This window comes from Lithobates pipiens, unplaced genomic scaffold (genome assembly GCF_037356315.1).
Source record: "Lithobates pipiens isolate NorthernLeopardFrog02 unplaced genomic scaffold, aLitPip1_a1.2 Scaffold_3, whole genome shotgun sequence".
Lineage (NCBI taxonomy): Eukaryota > Metazoa > Chordata > Amphibia > Anura > Ranidae > Lithobates > Lithobates pipiens.
This window is the reverse complement of record NW_027507790.1, coordinates 137,426,647-137,439,034: the sequence shown is the minus strand read 5'-3', so window position 1 is coordinate 137,439,034 and position 12,388 is coordinate 137,426,647. Positions and strand designations below refer to the sequence as shown.

General features: G+C 35.8%; 1 protein-coding gene across 5 annotated transcripts in view; it reads right to left on the bottom strand.

Moving 5' to 3' along the window:
- Positions 1 to 12,388, bottom strand: part of EFNA5 (ephrin A5) — a 566,034-nt gene that overhangs the window by 20,880 nt on the left and 532,766 nt on the right. For 3 of the 5 annotated variants that reach the window (XM_077462315.1, XM_077462312.1, XM_077462313.1), the window contains exons 3-4: positions 2,154 to 2,219; positions 1,649 to 1,729 (exon numbers count right to left, since the gene is read on the bottom strand). In XM_077462315.1, coding sequence (XP_077318441.1) covers positions 1,649 to 1,729; positions 2,154 to 2,219 — 147 coding nt within the window. The remainder of the gene's footprint in view (positions 1 to 1,648; positions 1,730 to 2,153; positions 2,220 to 12,388) is intronic. The other 2 variants (XM_077462314.1, XM_077462316.1) reach the window with 1 other exon arrangement.

Here is a 12,388-nt window from a genome sequence, read left to right as displayed (position 1 = left end):
TCAATGATAATACATTCTTCTTATAATAATTTGCTGTTTATTTTATTTCATTATAACTGTCTTTTTTTCAACTGTCTTTTTTAATTGTTTGGGAGACAAATGACAGATGGGCTAGTAACACCATGGGAACGCGTAACACATTTTGTTTTGTTTCAAAATGTTGTAGTTATTTTTAGAAATTTGCCTTATGTCCTTTCCTTACAGATGTGCAGCTCAGAGAACTCTCTTTAACATAATAAGGTTGGTTGTATCATAACATGAAAAAAAGAAATATTAATTGCTTACCATATGGCATAATTTTGTTTGCTAATATACATTTCTGTTGTAGGCTGTCATTGTGAAAACCTCCAACAAGAGTATATTTTGTGGATCACATTATTGCATATGTTCACCTGGGATCCTGTGTGCTATGGTAGAGACTTAAGACCACGTTAAAGTAAATTTTTAAGCCTATGATACAAAAAAATGTATGCCTATTTGTTATCTTAATTTGAAAATATTAAGGATATTATCTACTTACAATGCCATGGATGATAACAAACTCTCCAACATGAAAAATTATGTAAACTTTATAATGATTTGCTCCTGAATTTCTTCCTGACTTTCAAATTAAAAATGAAAAAAAAAAAAGCCTGGGCTTAGTCAAAAGGAAAGACATAGGCATTACTAAAGGTCCCACCAGAGGAGTGCAACTTGCAAGCAGACTTTGTTTTCACGAAATGCACACTCCACTAACCTTACAATCTAGGGCAGTGAATTAGGAACATTGAACCACATCTTTCTTGATTACTGTGTACACCCTCTAGATCTCTTTAACTCCCTATTGGTTCTAACATGTGTGGGGGGGTGGAGATAATTATTATTTTTTCCCTTTTCTACCTTCTAATTAAAATATCCCTTGATTTCTGGGTGAATAAACCCTTTAACTACAAAACACCATGCATTTGCTTTATAAAACATATGTGCTTCTAAACAAAATTTGGAAAATGCATACGTATAGTTTGACCTATAATGAAAAACATTAATGGTAAACAACGAAGATGGAGTTACACATTAAAATGCATTTAATTGTCAGTCTAAGTATGATGTCATTGTTGTCTCGCTGTCTCAACAATGGGGAAACTGAATTTCACCAAATAATTAACCTAGCCCCCAAAAGTGTTATGTTGCTTTAATAATTAAGTCACTATGATAACTACAGGAACTAACAAATACAAAAACTATCACAAATTACAAGGGCACAGACAAGGGTGTATTGTGTCATGCGTTAGTGGTATATCAATCAAAAAACACAACCATTTCATAACGCACTAATCTAAAACCAAATATTTTTTGAGTTTTTGGGAAGCACATGAATACACATAATCAAACACAACAATCGTCTGCATGCAAAATATAAATTTTAGTTACATATTTTAAATATTATTTTCAAAACAAAAACTTAATGCAACCTCCCACAAGCCTAAAAGAAAGCAGGTATGCATAATGCCATCCATGCATTGCATAAACATGCTAAAGAAATGAGGGTAACTATGAAAACCGTATCACCGCTCTACATAGACAACATGCAAGGCATGCAAGGCTTGGAATACAAAGCACCAAAGGCAGAAACAGGTTGGTTAAAAGAGATTTCTCTAAGCATACTAACCTGCTGGTTCTAATGAATTTTCTACTTTGTCGTTAACATCGAAAACACGGTCATGAACACCTATAGTTTTCATACAGCTGTCTATAATAAAAATAGAGATAACAGCCAAATATGTTAGTGAAATCTTTCCAGCTCCACCACTTTCTTTATGTTAATTCTATAATTTTTTTTGTTTTGTTTTTGTACTGCATGTTTTGCTTAGAGCATTTTGAGCTATGGGGCATTTTCCTTATGCCAAGCATACAGTATTGTTCTTAGTCAATCTAGACATCAACAACATTTAAGAAACAACAAGTTAGCAAGTAGGCATGTTTGTAAAAATGCTCAATGAGGAATGATTAGAAATAAAGATGCAAAGTAAATCACAAACGTTGATTACCGGTATCACAAAAGGCTTAAAATTTACAAACAAAGAAAGGAAAAAAAAACTTTAATGCTTTTAACTGTAGCACACAATAAAACATGCATCTAAGGGCCATATCTAAAGCAAACATAGAGCACTTACTTGCTGGCCGTACGTAGACTCTGAGCTTTAAGCAGGATCTTCTTCCATTATCTGGAATTGCTGAAGCTGAAGAAGAGAAACAAAAAGTTTCAACCTTAAACTTTTGTTCAATGGTGTCACTATTTAGTTAAAAAATTTAAAAATCAAAGTTAAAAATTACATATGCAAGTTGACAGTATTTCAATGGCATTTGAAGCGGTTGGAAAGTTAAGAAGATGAAGGGCATGGATTTAACCACAAAACCCTTTAAATGCATATGAGTTTGCATATGAAATTGACTAGTAAACATCTTCTACCGTCCGGTACTCACTTGAGGCAATGGAATTTTTATTAGAAAGGACTTAAATAATGATCTGGGGGTCAATTTTTTGTTTGTTTTGTTTTTATGTTTTATGTTTTGTTCTTATGTCTAATTGTTTACATTTGAATACATTGTAAAATCATATTTATTAAAGACAAAAAAAAAATTAAATGTAATATAGAGTGCTGCATTGACACCACTGTAAGAGAGAATTTTAGGATTTCCAAAAATGGGCATAACTGAAGCACTTTTGTTTTTAGATTGTTTTTCTCTAAATTAAAGTTTGTAGAGGGCAATACAAAGCAAGCAGAAAAAAGAAGAGAAAAGGGTTCAGTCACAAAGTGAATTAGTTATTCACGTATTCACTTATTTTAGTGACATTTGTTTGCTTTAATTACTCAATCATATGTGAGGGAAATTAAAAAATAAATAGATTTTTGTTAGCACATGATTGTATGTTCACCTCATTTACTAAACTCAGTAAAAAGGTCACCTGAACAGTCTGCTGCCTTAGTAAATCAACCAAATTCAATTGTGTGTGTAATGTGATGTAACGAGTAGAGAATGTTCATTTGGCTTAGTGAATAAGGTAAAGCCGTCATCTCTTTGAAAACCATATCAAGGTTGCAAGGTGCAAGGTGCAAGGTAAATTTTTATAACACAGGGCTTTTGCTTCCACATGATTAAATGAGTGAAGTGAATGCAGCTTAAACGTATTTGTTAAACTAAGTGATCATTCACTCATCAAAGTGAATATTTAAATGCTCAATAAATCAGCACATCAATAAATATTTCTGATACCATATTTATAACATATTTTTAGTCTTGGCCATAATTACTAAATGAATAAAGAAAAACAACATACATTCCTTCTGGTGCTCTAAGAATTTGAATGAGATAGCTATGGCCAGAAATGCCATACTGTAGCAGTTCAGCCTGCCGACTATAAAGCAATACTAATGTAATTGTTTCAGCTTTATTTGCACCGCCTATTCATGACCATACATAACCAATTTGAGCACATCTTGAGATGGGCAGTAGATAGGTTTACATCCAAATGATAAAAAAGGACTGGCAAGTGTCTGAAGATCTTTTGTATTGCAACATCGTTCTTATTTTATTTTTATTGCGTGTGCTGCACCCAGATGTTGGCCAGGCCATGCCAGAAATAATAGTGGGACAATTTGATGTACAGTTTTAATGGAGCAGGCAGATCTCTAAGTTCCCATCATTCTTTTTTAAAGGATATAATTCTTATTGTTAAATAAGCAGTATAAAACAAGAACATTTTAAAGAAGAACTTCACTTTCAAAATTATATGACATACACAATTGTTACGAAAGCCAATTTGTAATTTTATGTTATTGAAAATTACCTTTCCATTTCAAACTGCAGCCACTGTAATTTTTAAACACTGTCAAACAATTCAGTGCAATTCGGGGGGGGGGGGGTGCTGCCTTACGTTTTTGGAATACGGCACTACGTTAGTTTAACTGACAATTGTGCAGTTGTGTCGACACTGCAAACATGTAAAAGCTTTTTTTTTTGTGATATTTGATCACCTCGGCAGTCTTTATTTTTTGAGCTATAAGCAAAAAACAAACTACAATTTTGAAAAAAAAAACATATTTTTTACTTTCTGCCATAAAACATATCCAATACATTTAAAAAAAAAATCTGATATCTTCATCAATTTAGACCAATATGTATTCTTCTACATAATTTTGGTAAATAAAATCCCAATAAGCATATATTCATTGGTTTGCGCAAAAGTTATAGCGTCTACAAACTATGTTTTTATATTACTAGTAATAGCAGCGATCAGCGACTTATAGCGGGACAAATCAGCCACTAAATTACACTTTTTGGGGACCAGTGACACTAATACAGTGATCATTGAAGAATCACAGTGGGAGCAGGCCATCTGCAGTGGGTGCATGCACCCCAGACCCGGAAGTGTATCGTACTAGCACAGAGTGGCCGACCTGCCACTATAAATAAACACTGGGTGGTTCGCAAGTGGTTAAATTTAAAGAGGAGTTCCCCTAAAAAAATAAAATAAAAGTCAGCAGCTACAAATACTGCAGCTGCTGACTTTTAATAATCGGACACTTACCTGTCCCAGGGTCCAGTGATGCGGGGGAATGAAGCCCCGCTCATTCCCCCCTCCGCTCGGCGGTGCCGGCATTCTAAATGTGGGCACCCGGCTGTGGCTTCACAGCCGGGCACCCACTGCGCATGCGCGAGTGGCACTGCAAGCCATGATTGGCCACGCAGTCACCTGGGACCTGTCACGTGTCCCAGATGACTGACAAAATTTTAGGAATTTTGGTGATTTTTTTTATGTGCAACACCACTTTAATTAATGCGTGATGCGGGGGAATGAAGCCCCGCTCATTCCCCCCTCCGCTCGGCGGTGACGGCATTTTAAATGTGGGCACCCGGCTGTGGCTTCACAGCCGGGCACCCACTGCGCATGCGCAAGTGGCACTGCAAGCCATGCTTGGCCACGCAGTCATCTGGGACCTGTCACGTGTCCCAGATGACTGACAAAATTTTAGGAATTGTGGTGATTTTTTTTATGTGCAACACCACTTTAATTGAACTGCCACTGTCTTAAGATGTTTGCATCAGGGTTATAATTGTGTGGATTAACATTTGTGTATTAATATAACATAGTGTGTTAAAAAACCAAAAAACTATGCAACATTGTGCTCTGGGGGCCTATATATAGGGGAAAACAACAGAAATGTGTTTCCTACTTGTGTATATGTCTCACTGGATTTATCAGATGTCTGTACAAGTCAAGTTTTAGGCATCCTGGATAATAGGAGTTTCAATTTTGGTTACGTAGTTACATAGTAGGTGAGGTAGAAAAAAAATACATGTCCATCAAGTCCAACCTACGTGTGTGATTATATGTCAGTATTACATTGTATATCCCTGTATGCTGTATGTTCTGGTGCTTATCTAAAAGTTTTTTGAAACTATTGATGCTCCCCGCTGAGACCACCACCTTGCCATTCTGACCATTCTGAGATTCTGAGTACTCCCCATTTCTCACCACTTTCTGAACTCGCCCTTGTAGCCAGTTTTCAATCCATGTACTCACCCTATGGTCCATGCCAATGGACCTTATTTTTTACAGTAAACATTTATGGGAAACTGTGTCAAATGCTTTTGCAAAATCCATATACACTGGATTAGCTGGCAACTCACCTCCTCATAGATGGTTAATAGATTGGTTTGGCAAGAACGATTCTGCATGAATTCATGCTGATTACTGCTAATGGTACCGTTCTTATTACTAAAATCTTGCACACTATTGATGCTAGGCTAACTGGTCTGTAATTCCCAGGGATGTATTCTGGGCTCTTTTTAAATATTTGTGCTACATTGGCTTTTGGTGAGATTGACCCCAAAGGTTGACTACATCTAAAAGGATGCTGACACTGCAACTTTTCCAGGTGATTATAATGAACCAGTGCCAGTCCCATTCACTAATCAGCCTGTATAGGGCATGGTAAAACACATCCATTATTTCAGAAAGAAGAATGTAAAAATCTGCAATATAATACAAAATCTGAATATTTATCAAAATGGTTGCAAATGGGCAGCAATGTGCAGGGGGGGTTCTTAACATAAGTCTTACATTACATTACGCTTACATTTTTCATACAGAAGAAATAAGACACCAGGTGTATTCAGTTGCACTAGTATAAAGTTCCATTGTTAATTTTCTTACATATCTGCTTTACACTGTTCCAATGTGCAGAAAGTAACTTGCAGGTTCAATTATTTAGCTTATGTCACAATAAAAAAAATCAAGAGTTGGAGACTGGCAGAGGAACTTCACAATACAACATCTAATCAGTGTGTGTATGCTAATACACCTTTACACAACAGGGATATTAATCAGCCCCCTGTAAAAAAACAACTGAATGGTTTTGAGAAATGTTCTGCTTCAATTAGCCTTACAGTATCTATACATGTCTAAATAGTTTAAATTATGATAGCACATAAATAGCATTAAATCCACATGTTTGAATGTCTTGAAAGTTATGTGGAAAATCTTTAGCAATCTGCTTGTGACTATTTGATTTTTTCCATATGATCGTACAGCCTAATTTGGACAATGTTTCATAAAACTCCCTAAATTATCTTAATGCTTACCACTAAACAGGCAGATGCTCTTGGAATGTGAGATAAAGCATCCCAGAACAGGGACCTCAGCTTCCATTGTGATAAAAAAATATATATTCTCATAGCTATACAGCAACCACAAACCAACCTGTTCACATTTTGGTTAGACTTTGAACTTTTAGGTTAATTAAGGGAACCACTTGGGAAAAAAAGTAATGAGCAGATAATTTATACAAGCAGTCTGTGAATTTTAATGATGATTAATTGCTACCTTTCTGAGGGTTTTTACCACATTAGACTACAACTACACAGTGTGTGTCCCAATTGTAGGGCATTATTTTGGGACATGTTTTTAAAGCAGCAAATTAATAGTTAGCTGATAATTTGCAATTTTTTTTTTTTTTTTTTTTTTACCATTTACATGCCAGTCACACACTGCTCATTTAATACACATTCACCAGCTGCATGAATTTTACCATTCTTCAAGGGGAAATCCAGATCTCCGTTGCTATCTTTTGTAATGTGAACAATTTTACATTTGCTAGCAAAACCTTCTCTGCTTTCAGTAGGAAAATACAACACTGTATAATAATGGTTGTGTTGTGCTTGTGTGGATTGGAATGTGGTGCATATAAAGTTATGGGATGGCCTCAGTCTAGATTTTCTTTTGGCTACTTGGAGAATTGCAATACTTGTCTAAATTATTTTTCATTGAATAATGGCTGCACTAAAGTAAAGACAACTTTCCTCGGATTCATATTTGCCATTTTCAGCTTCCACTGGAGATATTATAATTGCTGTAAAATGCAGGGTGGATGTGCGTTAACATTTGTTAAATGCAAGTAAATCTTGACATATAAATGTATCTTTATTTGTTGTATTTGTAGAAATAGGCCCTTGTGTGTTTGCAGTATAAAACAGTTGTCAGATATCACTGCTTTGAAAAAAAGGCCCCACATAATAGATCCTTAATGCATATACATACACTATATTACCAAAAGTATTGGGACACCTGCCTTTACACAAACATGAAATTTAATGGAATCCCAGTCTTAGTCCGTAGGGTTCAATATTGAGTTGGCTCACCCTTTACAGCTATAACAGCTTCAACTCTTTTGGGAAGGCCATCCACAAGGTTTAGAAATGTGTCTATGAAAATGTTTGAGCATTCTTCCAAACGCGTATTTGTGAGATCAGGCACTGATGTTGGAGGAGATGCTCGCAGTCTTCACTCTAATTCATCCCAAAGGTGTTCTATTGGGTTGAGGTCAGGACTCCACACCAAAATCTCTCATTCATGTCTTTATGGACCTTGCTTTGTGCACAAGAGCAGAGCAGTGTGCTCCCAGCACAAAAACAGATACGCAAGTATGAGGCCCCATGGAAAAAAGCTTAGCCCTGCGAGGCCACTGATTTTTAAATTGCATATTACATATTTTCTTATTTAAAGTTATACAATTGTCTCACAATATTTAAGAATGCCTCCAAGCCTTGGTTAAGGGGCTAAGGGGCTATGCAAGGACAAAGTATGGTTACTCATGCCAAAGTAATGTGTGATTGTAAACTGGCAAAGTCCTTAAAAGGTTATATTGTTGTTTACAAAGGGACTTGGCTTGCGGGTTGTCCATTTCTTACACAGACGTCTATATACTACAGCTATCACTTGGAACAGTCAGTCATGTCTTCAGAGATGAAACCATGCATGCACCTATGATAACCTGTGCCACGCTGCATGCGCAGATGGGATGCCATGGTGAAACAGCATCTTTAATTACGTATTATTGTTATATTTTCTTTATCTTCACCTGTATCTGTCATTACCTTTAATAAATACTTAAATAAATGTTATACTTATAAATATTTGTGTGATCTCTCTTTGCACATATCGAATCTAAAAAAATGTGATGACACAGCTGTATTTCTGCATACTGTTGGCATCAAGGGGTTAAACACATATGTCTTTAGGGTGACCATACACATGAATATTGCTTGACACGATCTACAATATAAAGACCTATGTCTAAGGGCTTCAATGGGCAAATGCAGTGTGATTTTGTCAGCAATTTAAGATACTTCAGAGAGCATCCATAATTCATTGCAGCCTAATTTAACTTGCAGTCAATTTGCATATGACCTGCTTGCATTTGCATTCCCATAAAATTTTATGGGTAGAGAAGCAGTGATAAGGTAAACAAAAACCCATCATCACAGGCCATAACTAAGCTTGAACACAGGCTTGATCTTTAATGAATCTGGCGACACATGTCTTGCCAAATCTGTACTTCCAAACTATTCGGCTTCTGTACTGTTATTGACCATCTGTATATTTTTTTGTATAAATTATTTACCAAAATGCAGTTGTTTGTACATTTTCTCTTAATATATACTGTACATGTCAATATATGAGACATCATTGCTCTGTGGACTCTACCTTCTCATATACGGTTAATAAAGTCATCGTTGCACAGAATTTGTAATCTGTTTTAGTTAAATCTGTCATTAAGCGATTCATGTTCATTTTCATCTCTATAGTACTTAAGAATAGCATGTGTTTAAGAACTAGTTTTATACATAGACATGTCTTTAGATGAGGAAAGGAATTACTTGGCACAATTTAATAATCAACACATCGTAAGTGTCAGCTCATTTCACACAGCTTTTTTCAGTTTGACATCAAAACAACCTTTCTTGAGGAAAACAAGTGGCTGAGACAAATACAATCTGCATGATGAGTCAACTGTGCATCAAAACCCAAACATTCTTTTTTGTAAATTCAATACGCAAAACACAAAACGTTAAAAAAAGTATACCTTTTTTCCTTAACTATACTTAATGCTGTAATGTTTTAAGGCAAAGTTTACAGAATTAACAAATGTAATATAATACTTATTATACATTTAATATATTAAATATTAGAATGAACAAAGGCATAATGTAATAAGACATGCAGTATGAGGCTAAGCATTCTAAACACTGGTGACTCTAAAACACTGCTTGACCCTAGGGTGGAAATATTTCATAGCTGGATATCAAGGGCATTTTTTTTCTTCATCCATAAGGAAATTTTCTATTTTGTTCAAAGCAAATAGACCATTTCCTATACAATCCCTGAAATGTTCTAATAACTGGAACTAATGTGGCTATATGTCAGTACTAAGAAGTCATTTAATCATTCCCTACAAAGGTGTAGGTATAAAGATTGCTTTAGTGGGGAACTCCTAAGAGGCCAACCTAGCTATACCAATGACTTTTCCATCACTGTGTGTATGCTGATTCACTCTAAAATGTCCTTGAAGTGGTTGCAAGCCTCCGAGGTGAAAAATTAACAAAAGCATATCCTTAGTACCTATAGTGTGTACTTGCCCCAATAGATTTTTTGGCTGTATTTTATTACCTCTGCTATTTACATGAGCCATTTCTGATCATTTAATGTGAATTAACACTGTTTCGCTGCGGTTTGGCTGCAGTGCAGATGCAGCACAGTGTACCTGCGGTTTTCAAACAGGCTTCTGGTGGTTTCCCATAGGCTTGTCCAGCATTTCTAGTGTGTTTTCTTAAAACTGGCTAGACGTACACTTAAAAATGTACCTGTTCCAACTTACACACAAATTTAACTTAAGAACAAACCTACATCTTGTTTGTAACCTGGGGACTGCCTGTAATATATATTTTGAAACTATTACCAAACAAAAGTGCTCTTTGAAGTTATTATAAGCATCCATTGTGACGTGTGTAGCAATATTATTAAAGCCTCATACAGTATATGAAAGTGTCTGATGGAAGAGTTATCTCACATATGTTATGCAGTCACAGTGATTAATACAAAATTATATAGTTATTGTATATGCATCTTGATACTGTACATGTACTGTATGTCCTCTCCTTTTTTTGCCTTGCACTTATCCCAGTGTGTATAGTTATTTTTACTCAATTCCTTATGATATGGTATATAGTTATCACAGTTGTTGAGTTGACTTAAGCCAGTTTATTAAATTAGGTAATTAAGCAGTGATTTTCCAGCATGACCTCTGCACACTAACCAACTCTGTGTCTGAAGGCAAAGTTGTCTGTATAACAACCAATCAGCTTCTCCCCTTTGTCGTGACTTTTATTGCTCAATTGCTTTATTGCTTTTATATGTAAACATAGCTTGCTATGGATAAAGTATAATATCCATATTTAGGATATACAGATCAGGTTCTTGTTTCAATAAAACTATATTAGAATTTAGTTTTATATGCATTTTATATTGATTTAGTATGTGAATGAGTAATACACAATCAATACAGTTAATATGGTAAGCATGAGTTTACTTTTGGTGATCAATTTATGCAACTAATATGCATTAGCACACAATCAATAAATGTGTCAATGCTTCACATAGGTTCTCAAATTATTAAATGAATACGTATATCTAGTTTGCAGATAATTCCTTTTTCTAAACTACCATTAATAAGGTTTGACCTGTAAGTATACTGCATTAGTCCTTTACACCTGAGTGTTTGCTATGCAGATCAAAAGGAAAGCAAATATTCCCTATACAGGAGCCAATATTTGCATAGCTAAATATTTTGTTCCCTTTAAAAATGAATGGTTGTAAGTGGCCAAGATCAGGGAAGTATAATTTTGTTTACATTTTCTCCTGAAAAAAATGTTGATACTGATGGTACAGAAGTTCCCTAATAAAGTCAAGCGTTCTCTTATATTTCATCTTGTTTTGATACACTATTGAATGTACTCAACATCCAAAAAGTTTTCATACATTTGTATTGTGTATGTTACACACACACACAGACACAGACACACACACACACACACACACACACACACACACACACACACACACACACACACACATATATATATATATATATATATATATTGGTTTCTTCATGTGTTGCATGTGGTCTTTTGTGCATCTTATGTTGTTACATTAAATATTACACTTAAAAAAATATGGATAGGTTACACTGGGATTTGGCAAACTATTAAATCCCAGGTCGATAAAAGACAACACTATAGAACAGGGCCACTATGGGGAGGGGGACCATGCTCCCATATTGGCCCCCACAAGTCAACAGGCAGTCAGCAGATGCAGCACATATGCAGTGCACATAGCAGCCATGGAGAAGTGAACATTAAAATGATGCTAGAACTGCTTGATTGACAACCAATGTCATAGGCTTTGACATGGTCTCATCGTGCTGAGCAAGAAAGGGATCGCTCAATGAAAAACAATGTCATTGGATAAGAAATGCAGTATGTAGGGGAGAGAAGCAGAGTAGAAGAAAAGCTTTAAAGAAGGGGAGCTGGACGCTCACCCTTCCTCATTATCACTTCTAGCAGTATACTATAATAGGGAGAGATCTGTTTGAAAACTGGCACCATGTGGCACATAAACCTCTTCCTCCAGCCTCACCTTAGATCAGGGGTCCCAAACTGGTGGCCCTCCAGCTGTTGCAAAACTTCAAGTCCCATGAGGCATTGCGAGGCTGACAGTTACAATCATGACTCTCTCAGGCAGAGGCATGATGGTACTTGTAGTTTTGCAACAGCTGGAGGGCCACTAGTTTGAGACCCCTGCCCTAGATCATATGTAACACTGATGGGGTGACTCCCATATTGTTTTTATTCTAAAATGTCACATTTCAGCTAGGCTTATCAGGAACGGGGGGTTAAAGTTTATGCAGAGACACAGATGGGGGCTGTCATGTATTCTACAGGAGTATCTAAACAAATGTTCACATACTCAGAAGGACTTAATAATCCTGAAACCCGGCAAAATATCCCA